At 47.3% G+C, this 25152-nt stretch overlaps 1 protein-coding gene across 1 annotated transcript in view; it reads left to right on the top strand.

Moving 5' to 3' along the window:
* The first annotated feature begins 561 nt into the window (after positions 1-561).
* KIAA1210 (KIAA1210 ortholog) overlaps positions 562-25152 on the top strand; it is a 76692-nt gene continuing 52101 nt past the window's right edge. The window contains 5 exon segments of the mRNA XM_062183046.1: positions 562-602; positions 1766-1893; positions 2446-2553; positions 3050-3111; positions 3114-3181. Of these exon segments, the coding sequence (XP_062039030.1) occupies positions 562-602; positions 1766-1893; positions 2446-2553; positions 3050-3111; positions 3114-3181 (407 nt within the window).

The following is a 25152-nucleotide window of genomic DNA, read 5'->3' as shown; positions in this document are numbered from 1 at the left end:
ATTGGTTACTATCCTCACTCTGTCTTTTATGACCTTGTCTAAATATGATCAGAGTCGGTGAACTTGGAAGGCTTCCATAGCCTTGGCAACTCATGACGACAGCCTAGGATGGTTACTGGCGCCATAAACTAGAGTGTCAATTTGTTGGGTCAACAACAGGAGCCACTGTGCACTTGCTCCTCATGTGGGATCTCTGTCCTTAATGTGCTGTACATTGTGATTTAATGCTATAAATAGTACTCAAACAGTATGTTTCACTTTGTGTTTCTATGTGGGTGCAAACTGTTGAAATCTTTATACTAAATTGATCTTCTGTATATAAAGAGAATTGAAAATGAATCTTGATGCAAATGGAAGGGGAGAGGGAGCGGGAGGGGGGAGGGTTGCGGGTGGGAGGGAAGTTATTGGGGGGGGGGAAGCCATTGTAATCCATAAGCTGTACACTGGAAATTTATATTCATTAAATAAAAGTTTAAAAAAAAAAAAAAAAAAAAAAAAAAGAAATTCTAGTCGCCAGTCAAGATTCTGAATCTACAACATGAATCTAATCTTCGCTCAGTTATGGTCACCTTCCCCAAGGTTAAGGAGACGGGCCCTCCAGGGTGAGCATTTAGCCTAGCAATTAAGATACTGTCTGGGAGGCCCACATCTCCTGTCAAAGTGCCTGGGTTCAGGTCCTCGTTCTACTACCAGCTCCAGTTCCCTGTTAATGTGCATCCTGGGAAGCAGCAGATGGTGACTTGTGTACTTGGATGCCTGCTACTTGAGTTCCAAGCTCCTGGCTTTGGCCTGGCCAAAACAATACCAGCTGTTGTGGGCAATTGGGAAATGACCAGCAGATGGGAAGGCTCTCTCTCTTGCTCGCTCTCTCTGCCTTTCCAACAAATAAAATAAATACATTAAATTTTACAAAGAAGAGACAGTCTCATGTACTGTCCTGCTTCAGAGTCCAATCACTCAATGAAATTTCCGAAGTAGGATGTTGCTTATTCCAGACTGAAGTAGACAGCAAGCCCTCTTTCTGCTACCCAACTGGCCAAAATCCCCTGAAGAGCCTCCAGCCTGGATTTCTTTTTGTTTAGAGAAGCCCAATTTAGAAAAGCTGTAGGTTAGGCTCAGCTGGGCAGTGTTTAATGCCCCAACCCCACACCCATGCATACACAGGAGAGATCTTGATCTTTATCAACAGTTATCCCTCAAAGCCATTTTATTTTTTAAAAAGATTTATTTATTTATTTGAAAGTCAGAGTTACACAGAGAGAGGAGAGGCAGAGAGAGAGAGAGAGAGAGAGAGAGAGGACTTCCATCTGCTGGTTCACTCCCCAACTGGCTGCAACAGGATCCAAACCCAGGAGCCAGGAGCTTCCTCCAGGTCTTCCCACGCGGGTACAGGGGCCCAAGGACTTGGGCCATCTTCTACTGCTTTCCCAGGCCATAGCACAGAGCTGGATCGGAAGTGGAACAGCTGGGTCTCGAACCGGGGCCCATATGGGATGGCAGCACTGCAGGTGGTAGCTTTACCTGCCATGGGGCCAGCCTCCTCAAAGTCATTTTAAAAAGCTGAAAACCTGCATGTGCATTTATTTTGCTTCTCACACTCTCACTAAACACTTCAAAAATCAAAATACCATGTGTCTCAGATGGCAAGGCAGGCATACCATTTTGTGGAACTGACACTGGGGAAGATGTCTTCCTGGGTCTTCCAGGTAGCTGGCATTAGGTCACACTTTTGCTCCTTCTGCTCGGTTCGTTTGGTTTTCTCTAGACACAACGTGCTCAGCATATATCTCAATCCGTTTCATGTGAGCCTTGTTGGAACTGAGGTCCATCGCCTAAACACGTTCTGTGGTCAGGACTTTCATCTCAGTTTTGACACATGTCACAACATTAAAGGTATTCTTACTTTTTGGCATGTGGCCCCGGATTTGTTGAGGGAGTAAATTGTTTTCCGTAGGATTGGACAACAACACTTTAGATGGGTGGGACACAGCATTCAGATCACGGTGGGAGTGCTTGCAGCTTTAGTAGTGAAATTCCCTCTTCTCCCCATTACCTCTCTCTCTTCCTCTCCGTTCCCATTTACTTCCGGCCGCAAAATGTAAAATGCTAGAAAAAGACTTGTATTTCCTTCCCAAAGCAGTTAATGTTCTTCCCGCCCCAGATAAAAGCCTCTGCTTTTTTCTTTAGGGTTTTCTCTCCAAATTATTCCTCACCGTCATTAGCCCTGCGGGGCTGGAGAAGCTGAGAAAGAGCGTTTGGTATTTTGCACCGAGGACGCTGTGGTCCAGGGAAGTTGGAGGCAGAAGAAAAAAGGGGCGTTAACATATTCTAGTTTCTAACTGTGTAAGGGACAAGCTCAGCCCTTTTTGGACCTAGTTCAAAAACACAGAGGGAGGCCTAGGAGAAGAAACTTTATCTGACTGATTTATTTGCCTCCACCCGCAGGTTTGGGGCTGCGGGCGTGCTGGCGCTTGGAACGCGAGGAGCTGCCCGCCTTGGTGGTGGCCAAGGGCATTTCCGCAGCACCGGCTCCTGTGCACCCCAGCGGACAAGGCGCATAAGCGGCTGGCGGCGGCCTCGCAGGTACCTTGGCTGACTATGCTTGCCTTAAAGATAAGTGGTGGGTGCACCACGGGGTCGACAGTGTCAGAGCGCTGGCCGGCTGGGCGGGCGCCTCTGTGTGCCCTGGCAAGAACCTCGCAGCATAAGGGGGCAGCGAGGAACGATCTAGGGGTGCGCCACGGGTAGCGCGCTGCCTCTGGGGTTCGAACTTGCGGTGTTGTGCTCCGGTGCATCCGCCCGGTGAGGACTGAAAGCTCCCAGGAAAGCTTGCATGGGTGTGTGAGTATGTGTGCGGGAAAAGCGCAGAAGCGGGGTCTCCCATGGCCTAGCTTCTAGGACTCGCCGGGTCCTGGGGACAGATGGGTTAATTTTGCTTAGGGCTGTGCGGGCAGTTGGACCCCCAGGGGCTTCTCTGCCTTTTAGGCTTGCTCTCCTTCCCGCCACAGGCCCAGGCCGGGGGAGTGATGGGCCAGGCAGGAAAGGTGAGCATACCCCCAAGGCTGTTGCAGCTGTTGACCCATTTACTTGCAACGTGCAGAAGGAAGCCCTGGAAGGGGAAACTTGGCCAAGCTGTGACCGATGTGCAAATACCTAGTTATTCTCGAGGTTTTCTGTCATCGTGGGCATCATGATCCCCATCTTCTGGTGCAAGCATACTTCGGGGCACCCCTGCAACCGTGGCTTTGCCGAAGTAGTGTAAGAAATGGCTGAAGAATCTGAGAAGGGAGAACTGCAGGAGGAGGGTGTTTTAACAGACCGCTAGGAAGAGAGATGGGGTTGGGGGGTGGGGAGGGGCAGGGATAAAGCTATAGGCTCTAACTTGCAAGAAACCTAGCCAGGGTTGCCTTAAAGCATGCCGTGGGTGTTTGGTCTAGTGGTTAAGACACCACCCTGGTTGGGACACCTGAATCTCATGTTAGGGTGCCCGGGTTCGAGTCCTGGCTCTGCCCCGATTCCAGCTTCCTGCTAGTGGGCACCCTAGGAGGCAGCAGATGGTGGATGGCTCAGGTGGTTGGGTCCCTGTCACTTACTACTCACGTTGCAGACCTGGATTGACTGGCCAGGTCCCTGTTTGGCCTGGCCCACTCCTAGGTGTTTCAGGCATTTAGGGAGTAAACCAGCAGATGGGAGACCTATGTCTCTGCTTCTCAAATAAGTGAAAACAAAATGTCAAAGACTAATCAGGCATCCCACAAATCTGAACTTCACTAGGCTAAGGTCACTGACTACTAATACTATTAAAATAACATGCACAGCAATAATTCCAGTAAGTAATGTGCTTCAATTACACTTCAGTTACACTGGCACCGGACAGCAGTCAGCCTGAAAATGAGTGGCCTTGGAGTGAGAGATAAGGGAAGGGCCTTAGAGCACAAAGCTGGTGAGAAGAAAGATGAAGAATTAGAGAGAGGTGGAAAGAGAAGGGAAACTCGGATGTGTAGAGAAAATCACTTTATATGTCCTGTGTGGTTTTTTTTGAAAGATTTATTTATTTATTTGAAAGTCAGAGTTACACAGAAAGAGGAGAGGCAGAGAGAGATAGAGAGGTTTTCCATCCGATGGTTCACTCCCCAGATGGCCACATCGACCGGAACTGTGCCAATCCAAAGCCAGGGGCCAGGAGCTTCCTCTGGGTCTCCCACACAGGTGCAGGGGCCCAAGGACTTGGGCTATCCTCTACCGCTCTCCTAGGCCATAGCAGAGAGCTGGATTGGAAGTGGAGCAGCCGGGTCTCGAACCAGCACCCATATGAGATGCTGGCGCTTCAGGCCAGGGTGTTAACCCGTTGAGCCACAGCGCCGGATGTCATGTGTTTTTTATTCCAAGCGGCATGCTATGCAGTCTCCTAGTTACATGATAGGGTGTTATCCCCAAGTAGTACATGCTTACTATGTCCACAGAGTTGCTTTTGGATGTTTTATGTGCATATTGGATGCATATCGGGCTCTGGTTTGAAGCAGTGCCAAGATATTAAAATATTGAAGATACTAAGTGAAATGGATTTAGTCATACAATTAATTAGTGAGTACGCAAGTGTACGTGATTGTTTTCCACTTTCATTCATGAAGCAAACACCCTTCCTTCAGCTGTTGCAGCCTGGAATTATATCCAGACATTCACCTCACTCATTGCATGTCTCCAATCTCTGAGGGTTGTATGGATTCACCTGACCCTCCAGTTCACTCCCTTTGTGGTGAACAATGTGTGGACAAGGACTGGTGGCCTCTGACCTGCAGATGCAAAGTGGCAGTCCATGTGGCTCTTAGTGGTACTCCCATCTGGGATGCTAACGGGAGGTGGTTTAGGCCTGTAGACAAGTAGACTGACAGGGCTGCGCTGTGGCATAGTAGGCTAGGCCTCCACCTGCAGCACCGGCATCTCCTATGGGCTCTGGTTCGAATCCTGGCTGCTCCACTTCTGATCCAGCTCCTTGCTAATGTACCTGGGAAGGCAGTGGAAGATGGTCCAAGTGCTCGGCCCCCTGCACCTGTGTGGAAGATCCAGAAGAAGCTCCTGGCTCCTGGCTTCGGTGTGGCCCAGCCCTGGCTATCATGGCCATTTGGGGAGTGAATCAGCAGATGGAAGATCTTTCTCTTTGTAATTCCGCCTCTCAAATAAATAAATCTTAAAAAAGTAGACTGGTTGCTCCTTTCTCAATATTAGTACCATAGCATATGTCCACCTTTTTGATGGTGAGTGAGCCTAGATTCTTAAAATGCTCCTGATCCCCATATCGAAGTGTCCTTGGCAACTGTTTTAAACTCCTATCTCTAGGACTCTTACCTCACTGTTGCGCCCTCAGTCTATGACCTTGAATGGTTGTTGCAGAAATGAAAGTGTGACTCATGGTAGCACCAGCTGACAGAGAGGTTACAATGAGTGCTGTGGGAGCATGAGAGTGGTGATAGCATTATGGTGGGAGATGATCATGACCATGGTATTGTTCCCAGCTGAGTTTGCAAGCCCGCCCTCCCTGTGGCTCAGTGCTAGCTTCCGTTAGATTCCCCTACTTGCAAATGAGCACAGGGTCTTTCTCAGGGCCCCTTCACCCTAATGGCTGATTTCCAAAGAGGGGATCTGAGGAAGCCTGAGTTGAGGGTGGAAAGAGGAGACCAGGAGACCAAAGATTCTCCTCTTGTGGTCAGAGGGGAAGAAGGCTTGGCCTGAGCTCATGTGATGGTTTATTCAATCTGGACTGAAGGAGCAGGAGCAATGATAAGAAGGCATTTGAGGAAATTAAGGAGCCAAGGCCTCTACAAATAAGTAGCATGGAGTCCCTTACAGAACCTAAAAAGTTAAGGAGATGCAACAAATGCTAGAAAATGGTGCCAACCTACTGTGTTAGCTGGCTTTGTCCTGAGCCCTCTGGGAGAAACTTTTCCATTCCCTTCCTGGAGCCAAGTAAGCGAGGTGCCGGGCACAAATATGTATTGACATGGCACTGAACCATGATGCACTTGAGAATCTGACCTTCTTCACGGGTAGCCAGCCCAGTTAGACAGCAGGTTGCAAGAAGTGGAGTGTGGGGGCATGAGCACACTAGGAGAGAATGGAGAGGTGGGCGGGAGCACTTTCGAGATAGCAGAGGGAGGATACTCAAGAGCCCTCTACTCTGAGCTTTGTTCCGGGTTACAGGGGTAGTGGTAGAGGAAGACCTGGGGAGAAATTGAGCTGCTCAGATATTGACTGCTCCCTCTGTAACCCCTGGGCACGCCTGCACCCTCATCACCACCACCTCTCCATAAGGAGTTTGCCTAGAGTCACAATTAGGCCACATCACAGGGTTACGCTATTTCAAGGATCACCAGTAAGTCTTGAAAATTAATTTTGACTGGAAACACAGGATTAATTCACAGTCTGCTCTCCAGCTCACAATTCCATCCTAGACTTTTTTTTTTGACAGGCAGAGTTAGAGAGAGAGAGACAGAGAGAAAGGTCTTCCTTCCGTTGGTTCACCCCCCAAGTGGTTGCTGCAGCCGGCACGCCGCGCTGATCTGAAGCCAGGAGCCAGGTGTTTCCTCCTGGTCTCCCATGCGGGTGCAGGGCCCAATGACCTGGGCCATCCTCCACTGCCCTCCCAGGCCACAGCAGAGAGCTGGACTGGAAGAGGGGCAACCGGGACAGAATCCAGCGCCCCGACCAGGACTAGAACCCGGTGTGCCAGCGCTGCAGGCGGAGGATTAGCCTAGTGAGCCGCGGCACAGGCTCCATCCTAGACTTTGTACACACACACACACAATGAGTTGAAGGGGCCGGGGCTATTGTGTAGTAGGCCAAGCCTCTACCTGCGGTGCCAGCATCCCATGTGGGTGCCAGTTCATATCCCAGCTGCTCCTCTTCTGATCCAGCTTTCTGCTTATGGCTTGGGAATGCAGTAGAAGATGGCCCAAGTGCTCGGTACCCCTGAACCACATGGGAGACCTGGAAGGAGCTCCTGACTCCTGGGTTTGGATCAGCCCAGCTCTGGCTGTTATGGCTATTTGAGGAGTGAACCAGTGGGTGGAAGACCTCTCTCTCTGTCTCTCCCTCTCTCTGTAGTTCTGCCTGTCAAATAAATAAATAAAATCTTAAAAAAATTAGTTTAAGATGTTTGAGATGTTTTACCAGTGGTGGGAATGGGTATGTTTGGAACCACCATATTCCTAGGATCCTTGGCTGCAAGCCAAGAGCTTTGCTGGCATTTTGCTCTAACCAAATGAGTTGCCAGGGTACCAGTTTCAGTGTTTAAATTCAGAATGGTTATTCTGGATGGAGCCCTTTCTCATAATAACTATCTGTCAATTCTGTTATTATTTTCATAGACATAGAATATCAGGTAACCGAATTACCAAGGGATCAGTGGATATGCTTAGTGGAAGGAGGGGGTGAGTAGCAGTAGTCTTGAATTGTGGGACACCATATGGCACAAATACAGAGGGTGATGAAGGAAAAGCAAAAGGGCTTTCTTAATTGTGCAGTGCTCTGTCATGGTGTCATTTTAAGGGTGAGGAGACCAGGTCCCAGAGGTGTTACATGAGTCTCTTTTGACCACATAGCCAACGCCAATTCTGTGGATTAGAGTCCTGGGTACTCCGACTCCCAGCATGGCATCTCAGATCGAGGAAGGCTCATACTCTGAGCAGTGGGCCACAAGCATGTATTGTGGGACACTGTGGCCCCCAGGTGGGGCTGCTGCAGAGGGGGATTCCGTCCAAGGCAAAGTAGTGAGCCAGTCACAACCCATTTCCCATTTCTCCACCCTTTCCACTTCAGGGGTTCTAGACGTGAACGTTGCACTTCTCTCCAAGCCTGTCTTCTCCACGCAGCCACAGTGTTTTCACAGTCCCAGCACACAAGACTCCCACAGTCATGAGCACCCAGCCCCTGTCAATTCTCCCAGCCAGACCCAGGCGTCTCCTCTCGGCTGGTTGCTGGGCATGAAGACACAAGCTGGCACAGCTGTTACGTATATGAGGATTCAGGGTGTGGCTAGGTCTTTGGGCAGTCACTGTGGGTGGCTCCACAATCTTGGGGCTCCCAGATTCCCTGGTGAGAGTCATTGCTGCGGAATCCATGCCCACACTGAGGACTGCACAGATCCACTGTGTGGTTCTTGTGGTGGCGTGGATGAATATTGTACCCACTGGGGCTAGTGCCTAGGCATTGGTCTCCTTAGAGGAGGGGGGTGAGCCTGAGACTACGCCAACAGAGCTGATCAAACCTCCTCTCTGATTGAAAAAAAAGAGGGATTTACCATGCCCAACTTGGGTGTCACGTTGGAAACTCCTCTCACCCTGGAGCACTGAACAGAGCTCCCTGGCCACACGCAGCACACGTCTCAGGGTATTCACTGAAAGAGAAAACACTCTATTAAGTCACAGAGGCATAGTCCAAAGAACGACAGATACCATATGTTCTCCCTGATCTGTGATAACTAATAGAGCACTTAAAAAGTAATCTACAGAAGTGAAATTGACACTTTTCCCAGACGCATTGACAGGGAGCTGGTTCGGATGTGGGCAGTCCAGGTCTCAAACCATTGCCCATATGGGTTCTGGCATTGCAGGTGCCATCTTAACCCTTTATGCCACAATGCTGGCCCCTAATATTCTTTTAGCTTCTTAAACCAATTTATTTCTTATCCTTCCTTCAAAATTTCATAGTCATGGTTAATGGATAGCACATTTGAGGGATTGATTGTGCAGTACATTACGATGATCCCTGTTTGGCATCTTGACTCTGATTCTGCTGCTTTAAAAGCATAGCTGTCAACACTACCCATTCAATACAAATTGCTGTATACTTTATGGTTCACTAGAAGCAATGAGTTTCAGCAAGGCGAGTTGCTTTTAGACGTCCACGTTAAGTTAGGCAAAAGACCTGCCATTTGATTACTTCAAATATCTATATGGCAATGGCGGGAGACATTTGTGTTGTCAAAACTGGGGACAAGGTGTGCTACTGACATCTAGTGGGCAGAGGCCAGGGGTGCTGCTAAATAGCGCTGGATGCACAGGAAAACACTCCTTCTCTAACAACGAATTTTCCAAGCGCCAAATGTCAATAATGCCAAGCTTGAGAAATTGTACCTTAAACTAATAACCTTCAACCAAAGCAGAAGTCCCAGGAGGACCAACCTTAGTGTGCACACCAGTACTGTCCAGTAGAACTTGCTGCGGTGTCAGATACAATAACCACCAGCCACCTGTGGCTACTGAGCCCTTGTAGGCATTGGTCTACAAGGGCTCAATAACTGCTGTAACTGAGGAACTGCATGATTTCATGTCCACTAAATGCATTTAAAGTTAAATAGCCACATGTGGCTGGTGGCTACTGTATTGGACTCAATTTCAGAGGCACAGTAGTCAAGTGAAGCATAGTCCTTGGTTGGTGGCCATGGTCTAGCCCTTCCTAGCTTTATGGCCTTGAATATTCCACCTAAGTCTTCTGAACCTCAGTTTCCTCATCTTACAAACAGGAAGCAATAAGAGGACCTACCTTTCTGGATCGTGGGTATCATATGAAATAATCTGTGAGCAATGAAGCATCTTGCACGGTGCCCAGCACAGTAAGCACTGGAGGATATCAGCAGTTATTACAAGAGATTTTATGATTAGTATAGTAATTATCATCATACAAATGAGTTTTTCCAGGGCTTAAAACACAACCTCCCTATCTTTCTCTGAAGGGAGGAGAGAACTTCCACTTTGACTATGACCTTGTCTAAATAAGATCAGAGCTGGCAAACTCAAAAGGCTTCCATAGCCTTGGCAACTCATGACAAGAGCCTAGGGAGATTACTGACACCATAAACAAGAGTGTCAATTTGTTAAGTCAACAACGGGAGTCACTGTGCACTTACTCCCCATGTAGGATCTCTGTCCTTAATGTGTTGTACAATGTGAATTAATGCTATAACTAGTACTCAAACAGTATTTTACACTTTGTGTTTTGGTGTGGGTGCAAACTGTTGAAATCTTTACTTAATTTATACTAAATTGATCTTCTGTATATAAAGATAATTGAAAATGAATCTTGATACAAATGGAATGGGAGAGGGAGCGGGAGATGGGAGGGTTGCAGGTGGGAGGGAAGTTATGGGGGGGAAAAAGCCATTGTAACCCATAAACTATACTCTGGAAATTTATATTTATTAAATAAAAGTTAAAAAAAACACACAACCTCCCATGGCACGTCATTTAAAGACCACTTCTAGGGGCTGGTGCTTTGGTGAAGCCTCTACCTGTGGTGCCTGCATCCCTTGTGGGCACCAGTTCGAATTGTGGCTGCTCCACTTCTGATCCAGCTCCCTACTAATGCACCCAGAATAGCAGTGGAAGATGGCCCAAGTGCTTGGGCCCTTGCACCCATGTGAGATACTTGGATGAAATTCTCTGGCTCCTAGCTTTGGCCTGGCCAAGTCTTGGCCATTGCACCCATTTGGAGAGTGAACCAGATAACAGAAGAATTCCCCCCACCCCACCCCCGGTAACTCTGCCTTTCAAATAAATAAAATAAATCTTTAAAAATAAGTAAATAAAGGCCACTTCCAAGCCAGACCCCAAAATCTCAACTCTCACAATATTACTATAGGCATGTTCCTGTGCTTCTTTAGACCTCAGTTCTGTCATCTGTAAAGTGGGAATAATAAAAATAACAGAAATGTCATTTCCCTGGCTCTCAATGTCACAGAGCTGTTGAGATGTGGAAGGGCTTTGAAGAACAGAAAGCACATACACAGCACAAAGTATCTTTTTAAATTTTTTATTTTTTGACAGGCAGAGTGGACAGTGAGAGAGAGAGACAGAGAGAAAGGTCTTCCTTTCTGCCATTGGTTCACCCTCCAATGGCCGCTGCAGCCAGTGCATTGTGCTGATCCGAAGCCAGGAGCCAGGTGCTTCTCCTGGTCTCCCATGCAGGTGCAGGGCCCAAGCACTTGGGCCATCCTCCACTGCCCTCCCGGGCCACAGCAGAGAGCTGGACTGGAAGAGGACCAACTGGGACAGAATCCTGTGCCCCGACCGGGACTAGAACCCGGGGTGCCGGCGCCGCAGGTGGAGGATTAGCCTAGTGAGCCGTGGCACCGGCCCACAAAGTATCTTTAAGGCTGTGCTGTGAGCTGGCATGTAACAGTGCTTTCATCCAGATTTGGTGTAAAAGTTTTTTGTGGAGGGGCTGGCGCCATGGCACAGTAGGTTAAACCTCTGCCTGTGATGCTGGCATCCCTTATGGGCGCCAGTTCTATTCCCAGCTGCTCCTCTTCCAATCCAGCTCTCTGCTATGGCCTGGGAAAGCATTAGAAGATGGCCCAAGTGCCTGGGCCCTGCACCCACGTGGGAGACCTGGAAGAAGCACCTGGCACCTGGCTCCTGGCTTCGGATTGGCGTAGCTCTGGCCATTGCAGCCATTTGGGGAGTGGACAAACGGGAGGAAGACCTTTCTCTCTGTCTCTACCTCTCTCTGTAACTCTACCTCTCAAATAAAATAAATAAAATCTTTTAAAAAAAAGTCTTTCGTGGAAGGAATTGTCTTCAATCCAGAATGAGAGTGTCTGAGTTGGGAAAGCTGTACTGGAAAGCAGCAGGAAGCCGGGAGCTCCTCACGAGGTTGGGTCTTGTTCTGTTGGCCACCTGACCAGAGCTTGGTAAGGAGAGTCCAGACAGCACTTTAAAGGGTGCATTGAAGCTTGGCATTTGGGGTTGGTGGTGTACGACCAGCCTGTATCCCAAGATTGAAATGAAGGAGCAAGGCATCTATCTCAAGGTGAGAGAGGAGGACCCCACAGCAGCTTGTGGTGTGCTGTCATAGTGCCCAAGAGCCCAGCTACCCTAGCCTAGACTGTCTAGAGATGAGAGACACACAAATATACTGCAATATTTTGGCGCGATACAGTAGGAAGAACACGGGGTTTTGGAGTCAGGCATGGTTTTGAATTCTTTCCATGCTACTTGATGGCTATGCGGCCATGGGCGTGTGCCTTAGCTTTTCAGAGCCTCAGTTTTCTCATCTGTAAAATGGAGATGATTCCTACCGTCTTGGGTTGTCATAAGGATTAAATCAGGTAAATGGCAGCCACACATAGGTTGCCCTTGGTAATTGAGGAGTCTCCTTGCTGTGCCATGCCACGTCATAAAGACTGGTCTGAGCAGTTCCCCCAAAGAAGTCACGCACTCTGTGTGCTCAGAGAGAGGCTTTCTGGGACAGTGGGTTTTCTGGGTGTCTGGAATTCAAATGCAAGCCATATCAGTGAGTGAGCCAATGACACAGGGCGGATCCAGTTGACTTGGCCATGGGCCCCAGCCCTCAATGCAGACAACCATTTTATCGATGTGCTGGTCAGCAGGGGGCTGCTGCAGAGGGTATGGGTAACTGCAAGGAGTCTCACTTCCCTGCTTTGGGGAAACTGACACAGAGCAGGGGGCACAGGTCATTAACACCATGGAAGGGGGAATAATAATAATGAAGACAGCTGACATGTGTCAAGTGCTTATTATGTGTTACATCTCATGCCAAGAGCTTTAGAGGAGTCAGTTCACCAAACTGAGAGCAAGGCCTTTTTCTTTTTTGAGTACTGCTCTGAGTATTTCTTAGCACACAGTCAGTACTCATTAAACAGTTATTAAATGAGTGAGTCCTCACAAGTAGCCTAGAATAAAAGTGCTACACTTAGCTTCATTTAACAGACAAGAAAAATTAGGTTTTGAACAGTTTTGGGTCTTGGCCAAAGTCGCACAACTAGTGATCAACAAGAGTCAGGATTCTAATCTAGATTTGTCCAACTCCATAGCCCAAATCTTTTGTAGCCAGGTTACGTTTCTGTCCCAGGAGACCAACTTGCCAGATTTCTCTGTGACGAAGGCACATTGACTCAGAAACTACCGGATCAGAGAATCAGGAACACTGAAAAAAAGACATGATGTTATGACACCCGTACCTCCATAATACCACCTACTTCCTCATCTCCCAAATTCTGTCTCCATACATGTCCTATTAGGTTCATTTCACACATCAGCAACTGAGACATGAGAAGATTATATGACCTCCGCAAGGTCACCCAGCTTGTCAGGATCTATGTTAGTTTGAGGTTGTGGTCCTCACAAAACTCGGAGCCTTATAAGGCCAGGAAGAGTTTCATCTAATGGGGCTAAAGCTCAATGGTAAAGACAATTAACAAAGGGCTTATTGATTGCTAAAGAAACTTATGAGAATTTTTTAAAAGTAGAAACAAAATATTTTGCTCATCTAACTGGAACATTTCAAACTGTATTCGTTTTTTCCAAACATGTGGCAAACAATAGAGTTCATTTATTTGCTATCACATATAAGGGATATGTTCAAAATGGAAAGAAAGAGATACAAACATGGAGGACCTCAGTATAGATAAGAAAAGAGTAACAACACAGCAGGCATTGTCTTTCAGGAAGAATATTGCTACTAAAGATTGATGAAGTTACGTTGCATTTTTATATCTGAGTTCTGGTCCGGTAGAGTTTATGGGTCAAGGGGGTCATGTTACTTCTCCTTCCCTTTCTCTTTCTAGAAGCCCAATTGTCCTGGGGGTAAAGAGGGGAACATCATCAAATGGAGACTCTCCTGAGGCCTATGGGTGTTGGGGAAAGGAATGTGTCCTGGGAATCAGGCACGTCTGCCCAGCCACATTTTGAGCAGAGCTCAAAGTCTACTCTCTTGAGTTTGCCACAAAGCATATGAGCAGAGTTCTCTGCGGCGGGGGTCTCCACAAGAAACCTAATGGCCATCCCCTATATTTGAAGGATTCTGCTTTACTTTACTTCTGCTGCTTTCCCAGGCGCCTTAGCAAGGAACTGGATTGGAAGCAGAGTAGCTGAGACTAGAACCACGCTCCAATATGCAATGCCGCAATGCCTAGGTTATACCACAACACTGGCCCCTTACAGATGTTTATTAGGAAAGGTTAGGGAGGTTCTGGAAGAGCAGGTTTCTGGGTCCTTCCCTTACTGATGAAAATTTTGATTTATTTGAAAGGCAGAGCCAGAGCGAGAGCATGCATAAGGGAGATAGCTTCCATTTGCGTTGCTGGTTTACTCCCCAAATGTCCACTACAGCTAGGGCTGTGCCAGGCTGAAGCCAGGAGCCAGGACTCCATGCAGTTCTTCCACGTGGGTGGCAGGGGCCGGAGCACTTGGACCATCACCTGCTACCTCCCAGGATGCATTAGCAGGAAGCTAGATTGAAAGCAGAGGCAGGACTGCATCTCAGGCACTCTGATGTGGGATGTAGGTGTCCCAGTCAGCAGCTAAACCACTGTACCACAATGCCTGCCCGATCATTTTACTTTCTTTTGTCCCTGTGGCTCCGGAAAACCAAACCTTGGTGACCCCAAACCTCATTTCACACAGAAACAGCTATGTCCGCTTATTCAGAGTTGGAGGAAAGAGGAAATTGGGAGGAGGTGGGTAGTTCTCTGATAGGGATGAACTGATTTAGAAAAGTTCTGTTAGGAGGCCGGTGCTGTGGCATAGTGGGTAAAGCCGTTGCCTGCAGTGCCGACATCCTTTATGGGTGCCAGTTTGAATCCCGGCTGCTCTACTTCCGATCCAGCTCTCTGCTATGGCCTGGGAAAGCAGTGGAACATGGCCCAAGTCCTTGGGCCCCTACACCCACGTGGAAGACCTGAAAGAAGCTCCTGGCTCCTGGATTCCGCCTGGCCCACCTCTGGCCATTGTGGCCATTTGGGTAGTGAACCAGTGGATGGAAGACATCTCTCTCTCTCTCTCTCTCTCTCCCTCTCTGGCTCTGCCTCTCTGTAACTCTTTGAAATAAATAAATACATCTTTTTTAAAAAGTTCTTCTTTTTGTAAATCTGTTTAGAAGCAGAGTAGGGGGATTGTATGTCAAACCTCCTAGAATCCTGTGGATTTTTTTTTCAAATGAAAAGAATAGTGTAGGTTTTCCAAATATGAAAGTAGGAGAACGATCTGAAAAATACCGACAGGCTTCTGTAGGCCTACAGTGAGCCTCTACAAAATCTTGGCTCTCTAGGGTCAACTGGGAGCTTTGAGAAAGAGTCCCAGTGACTCCTAGAATCGTAGAATGCTAGGGCTAAAAATGAACCCTGGAGTCCATGTCTAGCCACCCTTTAGTTCTTAGACGAGGAAACTGAGACCCAGAGAAAGGACTTGACATGGTTGAGGCTTCCCAGCTGATTCATCACAGTGCTGGGCTTTGTACTCTCCAAAACTTGCCGTAGGCCTCACTGGAGACCCAAGTTTAAAGATTTTTTAAAAAGATTTATTTCATTTATTAGAAAAGCAGAGTGACAGAGAGAGAAGGAGAGACAGGCAGAAAGACCTTTCATACACTGGTTTACTCCCCAAATGGCTGCAAGGGCCAGATCTGAGCCAAGCAGAAGCCAGGAGCCTAGAACTCCATCTGGATCTCCCATGTGGGTGGCAGGGGCTCAAGCACTTGAGTCATCTTCTGCTGCTTTCTCAGGCGCATTAGCAAGGAGCTGGGTTGGAAGCAGAGTAGCTGAGACTAGAACCAATATGCAATGCCTACAGTTATACCACAACACTGGCCCCTTACATATGTTTATTAGGAAAGAGATGTTTATTAGGAAAGATTAGGGAGGTTCTGGAAGAGCAGGTTTCTGGGTCCTTCCCTTACTGAAGAATGAAAATCTCCAGGGGATAAAAGCCACGGACTCAATGAGTGTTATGCATGCCGTTGACTTCCAGCCTTCCTGGTGGAACCCTTTCCTCACACCCATTGTCCTTACCTGGAATAACGGTTTTTCAGACCCTGCTATTCATCATCCTTCTACCAGCCACTGTGCTGCTTTTCACGCATTGTTGACTTGTTCTTCTTCACTTGCTAGCTGTGTGCTTCCCTCTCACTCTCCAGTGCACAGCAGAGCAGATTAGCTGGGGTGGGGGTGGGGCAGCCACCTCTACTGTCATTAAAATAACCCACCAGGAGGTCTGCCTCTTCTATCAGCCTTTCTAGGATTACTCCAGTCTGCATTGACAGGTCCCTTTTAGTCCCTCTGCTGCTTTAGATGGAGCCATGAACAAAAGCACTCTCTAGGCCCTCCTGTGGCTAGAATGCCTGGAATTCCTGGATCTGCCATCTGTTGTTCCCCTTTACTCTCACCTTCCCTTTTTCGATCTCCTTTACAGCCAAAGCTCAGCATCCTAGCTTTGCTTTGCTGCTTTACTGCTTTCCTGTCCAACTTGACTTTGCGACAGTACTTTGGACACACGTCTTCGGTTAACCTTGACCCTTGATTTCATTCCTGCCCTCTGGCCCCTATACCACATGCACAAAGTGACTTACACAAGCTATCTGTTCCATGGTTCTTTGGACCTTCATACCCCTCCTAAATATCGTTAGCATCCTAACCCCAAGAACTTTTGTCCTAAGTGAACACATGATCATTTTGTCTTCCCTCTTCATTTTACAAATGTGGGAGCTGTGACCCCAAGAGGGGCTATGATTGGGCAAAGGCTGCAAGGCTACTTTGTTGGTAGGGCAGAGCGGGACCCAGGCCGTCAGATTGCTAATGCAGTAGTATCTTCAAATGTTTCATGGGTCTATTGTTCCTTTGTCATCAGGGAGTGGGTCATTTTATATAACACTGTGGGCTCCTGGTTTGAACTTGCCAGGGACTTGTCATGTGACCCTGGCCAGTTACTTAGCCTTTCACGTTGCTTATCTAGAAAGTGGAGGAGGAGTGAGAATAAATAGCACCTACCTCATAGGATTGCTCTGAGGATTAAATATGGTGATGTGCTCATACATAAAACACTTCAAACAGCATGTGGACATCCTCAGTGTCTGATAAATGTTAGCTATTTCTTTCTTTTTATTGCCTGCACAACACTGGAAATAGGTCTGAACACATGGTAGGTTTGCATTCAAACTTTGGAGGTACCCAGGAGAGAGGCCCTGAAAAACAATGTTCTGACTTCGTTGTCTGGTTCAAGTGAAATGATTCCAATGGTAGATTTTTTTCTTTTTGACAGGCAGAGTTAGTGAGGGAGAGAGAGAGAGACAGAGAGAAATGTCTTCCTTTCCATTGGTTCACCCCCCAAATGGCCGCTACCGCGCCGAACTGAAGCCAGGAGCCAGGAGCCAGGTGCCTCCTCCTGGTCTCCCATGCAGGTGTAGGGCCCAAGCACTCGGGCCATCCTCCACTGCCTTCCTGGGCCACAGCAGAGAGCTGGACTGGAAGAGGGGCAACCGGGACAGAACCTGGTGCCCCAACTGGGACTAGAACCCGGGGTGCCGGCGCTGCAGGCGGAGGACTAGCCTAGTGAGCTGCGGCGCCGGCCCCCAACGGTGGATATTTTAGACCAGGTAGAAAGAAAGGGTGATACCATCCATGGCTGGGGTAAAGGAGAAGTTGGGGCCAGGCAGCCTTTGGATAACTATTCCCACAACTCCAGAAAGGGGGCTGCCTTTTTGTCCACTGCAGAGCCATCCATGGGGTTAAGGGCTGAGACCCAAAGGCTCCCACTCTCTCTTCACTGAGAATGTCAGGGATCTCAGATTCTTAGAGGCATTTTTATTTTTGTGGAGGTGTGTCCTTTGGGACAGCAGCACCCTTCACCCCTCCTTATGCCCGTGCCCTTCCTGTTGCGATGAAGTTCCCTAGGGAAGCTGCTCTCTGTTTCACCCCGGAACCCTGAGAACAAAGGCTACTTATCACAACCATGGGGTGATGCTGACATTGCTTCCTGCAAGCCCCATCCTGCTGGTCTTCAGATGAAACCAAAAGTTACAAGTTACATCACAAAGGGCATGGATTGTTAAGCCTGGAATGGGGGCACATCCCTAAAGTCTAGTTTCTCTTCCTGCTTTATCTCTCCTGCCTCCATTGACCTGGGAGTGACTACTGGTGTCTCCTTTCCATAGCGTCTTTGGAATTTCAAGGGCAAGACATATCTGTGTCAAACCCCGTAAAATCCGATGAGCTATGTAAAATTCACACCCTGCACCAGCACCCCCACCACTACCATTTTATTCTACTTTTGTTTTTAATAGCCTCCTCCCCCATGGAGATTTTCATTCCCTTCTTTCAACTGATGTATTATTGACTTCTGGGAGTAGTAATAACAGCCACTGTGACAAATAAAGACTAAAACAAAGAGCCTCTGACCCCATCTGCTTGGGGTGGTCTGGAGAACTGGCAGAGTTTGGGGACCCAACACACACTTACAGCTGTGGAATGTGGCCGTTCTGGCTGCTCTTGTGACTTTTCAGTGTTCTCATTGCTCTTCTTCCCCACCCCCAAGCTGGTACCCACCACTTCAGCCTGACCAATAGAAGGTGTGGGGCCGGCGCTGTGATGTAGTGGATAAAGCTGCCGCCTGCAGTGCCGGCATCCCATATGGGCACCAGTTCGAGTCCTGGTTGCTCCACTTCCGATGCAGCTCTCTGCTATGGCTTGGGAAAGCAGTAGAAGATGGCCCAAGTCCTTGGGCCCCTGCATCCGCGTGGGACACCCGGAAGAAGCTCCTGGCTCCTGGCTTCGGATTGGTGCAGCTCCCGCCATTGCGGCCAATTGGGGAGTGAACCATCGGATGATAGACCTCTCTCTCTCTCTCTCTCTCTCTCTCTCTCTGTCTTTGCCTCCCCTTCTCTCTGTGTAACTCTGACTTTCAAATAAATAAATAAATCTTAAAAAAAAGGTCCCCATGCTACAGACCTAATCCCTGGAAGTTGGCATCCCTCCAAACAGTATCTGGAAGGATTCTATGCACTGTTAACACGATCCATAAATCTGCAAAGATATTAGGGTGGATAGTGACCTTTTTACAGGTCCTGTATTGGGCCAGTACAGGGGATGGGATTCTTCAGGGCGCAAGTGTGTAGGCCTTGCATACTTACCAGGTTTTGCCAAGCGCAGAGGGAGAAGTGGCTAGTTGTCAAATCATGGACTGTGAAACCAGCCAGAACTGGGTTTGAGTGCTAACTCTTCTACAATGTGTATCACCTTGCACAGATTACCTAAATTCAACAAGACTCAGTTTTCTCATCTGGGACATGGAGGTGAAAATAATCCAAGCCAAATAAAAAATGCCTACTTCCTAGGGCTCTTGTGAAGATTCAGCGAGATAATGTATATAACATCATTTTCCACATGCTGCCTGGTACAGAGTGAGGACTCAGCGATTTCATTCACTGGATTAATTGTGTAGTATTGGTTGCCCCTGACTGTGCAAGAACAGAGCTTTTAATCACAGGCTGTGTGGATGGGAAGACTGGACTCCCTGTCAGCTAGACTGTAGACCACTAGAGAGATGGCAGAAGGAACCTTCTAGGCCAAGTTCTTTGCATTTCCCCCAACTTCCAGGATCTAAAATGTTTGTTGGGGGATTCAAGAGATGGGTTTTAGGCCTCTCCTGAGTTATCTGGGGGTGTAATGGGGAGGACAGGAAGGCAGAGCTGGAGGGGAAGCTAACCTTTTAAACCAAATTGCTAGAGAAAGCAAGGGTAGCAAGAAGCAAAAAGGGAGAGGAGGAGGAGGAGGGAGTGGAGGAGACCTAGGAGAAGCTGCAGCCAGTGTGTCTGTTACAGCTGCATCTTTGTTTTGTGCTTTGTATTTAGTTTGCTTCCATAGAAATGCCTCTTATTCAATACCTGTTTGCTTGTATCTTCATAGAGGCCTAACTTTAATGGGAACCCACCAGTCATACCACCACCTGAAACAGCACGCAACCGTCCGTTTTAACAAACTGAGAGGACCTTGTCTCAGGACTGAGACGATTCCCTAAGATATGGAACATTGTACTCAAATTTCTTCTTTCCTGTTTATACCAGTGTTGGTTGCCACCACCCCTCCAACTTGATCAGTCTCTTAGCTTGCAACGTGTGGCCCCAGTGTCTCCATAGTTGCCAATTCTACTTGAACACGGGGAAACATGCTGAAAATCAAGTTTCAAACGAGGGAACCATGGGAGGTCAGAATACGCCTTTCCCAAACATAAAGGGTTGTTGATCTGAAGATAATTAAGAAGCTGCTGGTGCAGGGGAGTTCTCTGACCCTCCTCTAGTTCCCTAAAAGCAGGACATAAATTTACACAGAGTATCCTACCTCTGACTCCCACCTGGAGAACAATTGCTAACTGTGTTCATTGAGACTCAAAGTCCTTTTCCTTTGTCATCACTTCTTTGAAAAGTTATTATTTTTTGTTGGAGTACTACATAAACCAGAGTTCTAAGCCACTGTTTGAGTTACTTTTCATTGAGATTTCTCCCATGTGATGTGTACTGCGCAGGCAAATATACTGGCTTGTTTTTCTCTTGTTATTTTTCTTTTGCACAGGAGCATGTCCCAACTACAGACTGATGAGGGTTGAGGACAAATTGCATTTGCTCCCTGATGGAGTGGATCTTTCCTCTTGTTCTCCTCTCCTAACAGTGGGTATATTATCTACAGAGAAATTTTGAGCAATCGTCCAGCTAAGACAACTTATTTTTCTGAGGCTGTGTCTAGTCTTTAGGACAAGGATCTGCTCTTGGATGACAATAAGACTACTCAGAGGTATTCCTGCAACAGGCTTCCCTGTGGCAGGAAGTGGAGAGGGTAGTCAGCCATTGTTCTTCGGCTTGAGTGACAAATACTGTAGAGCAGGGATCTGAGGCAGGAGTCCCCTCCATCATGCTTGGGCATCCACTTAATAGTCCAGGTGGTCAGATGCCCACAGGTGAGGGTTTGGAATGCACAGAAGTGATCCTCTCTCACTGGTGTATCTAATACTACTGTCACCCATGGGCATTTGGAGGAGTGGCTTTGTAGCTTCAGGTGTCATTTCAAATAATGCATCACCAAAATCATGAAGCAGTGTCTGCTTTGGACAGGCATGCACCCAGGGCTCTCAGAGTCGCGATAAATGGCCATCAGGATGGTTTCTCCTCTATCCAGGTTCCCATGGGAATACACATATCTGCTCCTGGGAGCATAAGCCCCAGGTGTTTATAGGGCGTGCATACTAAGAGGTGCAAGTTTGGGGGACCATCTTAGAATTTTATCTACAACAGACTCAATGAAAATCATTGCATCCTAGTAGATTGGTTTAAAAAAAAACATGAGGCCAGCTGCTTCCCATTAGCAGTCCCCATTCTGGGAAGGCAGCAAACTGTCAAGCAAAATTCTCTGAATCCTTGAACCACAGACTGTGGTTTAAAAATTTCAACAGCCTAGGCATACAGGCCATTTTCACTTGTTCTTTCTCTTTTCCCCCCAGGGCCTTTGTTCAGCCCTCAAGTAAGACAATCTGAAAAGGAAAAGGCAGCTCTGGGGCCTAAAATCTGGAGTGGCCTAGAAAAGCAAGCAAGCATTTTAACTCGCTAATGAAACTTTATCTGTGTGATAGGCCACACTCCCTGTTGACCATTATTACATGATGCTGTGTTCCTTGGAAGTGATTGTGAAGGCCTCTCATCATTTACTGGATAAAATCTTCTCTTTCTTCTTCCTTCACTTGGCTCACCAGCTTCTTCATGGGACTTCACGCAGAGGGGTCTTTTACTGAATGTGTGTTTCAAATTGTCCGCGTAGTTGAAAAGCGGGGACCATTTTCCCTGTTGGCTTCTTTATTTTCTTGACATTTTATTTTGGAATAGTTTTAAATTCACACAACAAAAATTGTGAGGTAGTAATACAAAGAGTTTCCATCTATCCCTGACCCTATTTACCCTATTAACATCTCATATTAGTATCTTTGTCACAATGAAGCACACTTAGGTTTTCCTAATTGTTTTAAATCCAAACTCTTTTTATGCCCCCCACTCCTCCTAGCCTCTAGTAATCCACATCGTGTGTTCAGACTGAGTTTTCTTCTTTGATTTCAGCTTTCACATATGAGTGAGAACATGCAGTATTTGTCTTTCTGTGTCTGGCTGATTTCACTTAACATGACGACCTCCTTCCTGTTCCATCCATTTTGCTGCAAATGACTGCATTTCATCCTCTTAATGGCTGAATGGTATTCCATTGTGCATATATACCACATTTTCTTTATCCATTCGTCTGATGATGGGCACCTTGGTCAAGTCCACATTTTGACTATTGGGAACAGTGCTGCTATAAACATGGTGGAGCAGGTATCTCTTTGATATAGTGAGTTCATATCTTTTGGGTATATAGCCAGTAGTGGATTGCTGGATCATATGGTAGTTCTCTTTCTAGTTTTTAAAGAAATTTCCATGCTGTTTTCCACAGTGGCTGCACTAATTTCCATTCCCACCAACAGAGTCTCCATTGAGTTCTATTTGCAGCTGCAGTACCCCTCCCCACCAACTCCTACATCCATCTGTCCATCTGTCTGTAATGCAGTGAACACCTCAGGGGTGGGTGCAATCATGCTAGGTGATATGCAGATAGTCAAAATGTGGTCCCTGTCCTCCAGTGGTATCAGCAATGACAGAGGTGTGTGTTAAGGGCTGAGTGCGTAGGTCACGGCTATTTGTCTTTGAGCTGAGTCTTGAAGTGTAGGATTTCAAGGACCTGGGGATTAGGGAGGTGGTGTTCCAGACCAAGTGAACATCCTGTGCTGAGCACAAAGAAAGTGTGTTTCAGAAATGACTGATGCTTCTGGGAGAGCAGAGTGCGGGAGTGGGCAGCTGGGAGACTGGAGGGGGCAGAGAGCACCAAATTGCAAAGGGCTTAGTTGTTTAAAATTTGATTTTTATCTTACCAGCAGCAGGAAGTTGCTGAATGTATTTATCAGGGGAGGCTCAAGACCACTTTGTTTTTTTTTTTCACTTTTTTTTTTTGAAAGAAAGGGGGATAAACAGAGATCCTCCATCCATTGGTTCGCTTCTCAAATGCCTGCACCAGCCAGGGCTGGGCCAGGCTGAAGGCAGCAGCCAAGAGCTCAATCAGGTTGTCTTATGTGGGTGCTAGGGATCCAAGTACTTGAGACCACATGTCCTCTGCTGCCCCCCAAGGATGTACATTAGCAAGAAGTTGGAATCCGAAGTAGAGCCTGGACTTGAACTCGGTCACTGTAATATGGGGTGTAGTTGTCCCAAGCAGCATCTCAACTGCTGCACAAGATGCCCACCACACACTCTGGTATTTTGGAGAGGAAATTGCCAGATTTGTTCAGATGCCCAGGGAAGTGATAGCATTTTTTGCTGACTGTGATAAATAATAGGCCAGAAGAGGCAGCTCCAAGGCCACTATTAATGAGTCCTAGTATAATTAAGGAACAACTCCATTTTAAATTGATATTAGCTATAATGAGACACAGGAGAGAAATACAGAGATGCCCCTATGACAGGGGTGGGGAACATCTGGCCCATGGGCTGTATAAGACCCATGAAATTATTTGGTCTGGACCTGCCAAGGCAACCACAGGAAGGACTCAAAATTCAGTAAATCAATATCTGTAAGTCAATAATTTTCTATGGCCCGCTAATGATGTTATAAATATCCCAGTGGCCTTGGCAGAAAAATGGTCTCCCATCCCTGTTTCATAAGGAGGTACTTGGGAAGCAAAGCTCTGTTTGAAAGGCTCAGTCTGAGGGTAAAAGGAAAGAAGTCTGGTGGTGGTGGTGGCTAAGCAAGAGAAGGCTCCCTTGTAAAATTCCAGGATTAACCAAATGAATAGATTCGCATGGCTGAGACGCCTAGGAAAGGACTTCATGCATCAAGGACAGGGGAGCCCACAAGAACTTGGTCCTGCAGAGATGAATAAACCAGGGCTGGGACCACCTTGCTTGGAGGAAAGGCAGGTCCGTGCGAAGCTGGGAAACACAGCGGGGGTGGGGGTGGGGGGGGTCCTGTTCCAGGACAAGTCTTCCTTGGCCTCTTCTGGCATACCTCAACTTCCGCTTCTGATGACAAGAGTGGCTGTTAAATTACTTCCCCTTCTGTTACCAACTTCTGTGTTTGTTCAACAATGTTTATTGAAGGTCTGCTATTTACCACCTCCCATTCAATCCAAGAGTAAATCCTGTGATTCCTCCATCTGAGGGGCCATTCCAGGTGCTGGGAAGTCTAGTGATGAAGAAGACAGGCAAGACTCCTGCTTTCATGGAGGTTACATACTAGTGGTGGCGGCAGACCAGAAACTAGGAATTACATGAATAATGTAGGATATAATTTCAGCTAGTAACACATGCTGTGAAGATGGTAATACAGTGTATGGAGAGAGGCCGCGAGTGCTTCTGCTGGAATGAGAGAAGTCACACTGAATGCATGAATACTGCAAAGGATTCTGCTGTGCAACTCTGTGGGGAGAGAGCCCTCCTGGCAGAGGGACCAGGAAAGGCAAAGGTCCTGCAGTTGAAAGGGATTTGGTGCAATGGGGATTCCTACAAAGGCCAGTGAGGCTGGAGCAGAGGGACAAAGTGGGAGGGAGGCAGGGCTGGTGATCAGAGGGGCATGCACGTATGGCCAGATCATATAAGGCTCGCTCATGATAAGGGGCTGGGATTTTATTTTGAGTTTGAGGGTAAGCCAATGAGGGACTTTAAGCAAGGGGAGCTGATCCAACTGATGTGGCCACTTAGTAAGAAAAAATAATGTACAACATATCATTAGGGGCTAGCATTGTGGCCCAGTGGATAAAGCCTCTGCCTGCAGTGCTGGCATCCTATATGGGCACCAGTTCGAGTCCTGGCTGCTACACTTCTGATCTGGCTTCCTGCTAATGGCCTGAGAAAAGCAGCCTGAACCCACGTGGGAGACAAAAATGAAGCTCTTGGCTCCAGCCTGGCGCAGAGCTGGCCACTGCAGCCGTTTGGGGAGTGAACGAGTGGATAGAAGATCTCTCTCTCTCTCTCTCTCTGTCTCTCTCTCTCTCTCTCTCTATAACTCTGATTTTCAATATACATAAATCTTTTTTAAAATAAAAAACCTCATTAGTGTAACTGTATAGTGATTGCATATTAAAATGACATTTTGATTATATTGGGTTGAATAAATATATTAGTAAAAGTAACTTCTCCATTTTGTTTTTATTTTTTTATTTTTTTAAAGATTTATTTTTATTTATTTGCAAGACAGAGTTAGAGAGAGAGGTAAAGACAGAGAGAGAGGTCTTCCATCCACTGGTTCACTCTCCAGATGGCCGCAACGGCTGGAGCTGTGCCGATCCAAAAGCCAGGAGCCAG

The sequence above is a fragment of the Lepus europaeus genome, chromosome X (assembly GCF_033115175.1).
Source record: "Lepus europaeus isolate LE1 chromosome X, mLepTim1.pri, whole genome shotgun sequence".
Lineage (NCBI taxonomy): Eukaryota > Metazoa > Chordata > Mammalia > Lagomorpha > Leporidae > Lepus > Lepus europaeus.
The sequence above is the reverse complement of the archived record's forward strand: the minus strand, read 5'-3'. Positions and strand labels throughout refer to the sequence as shown.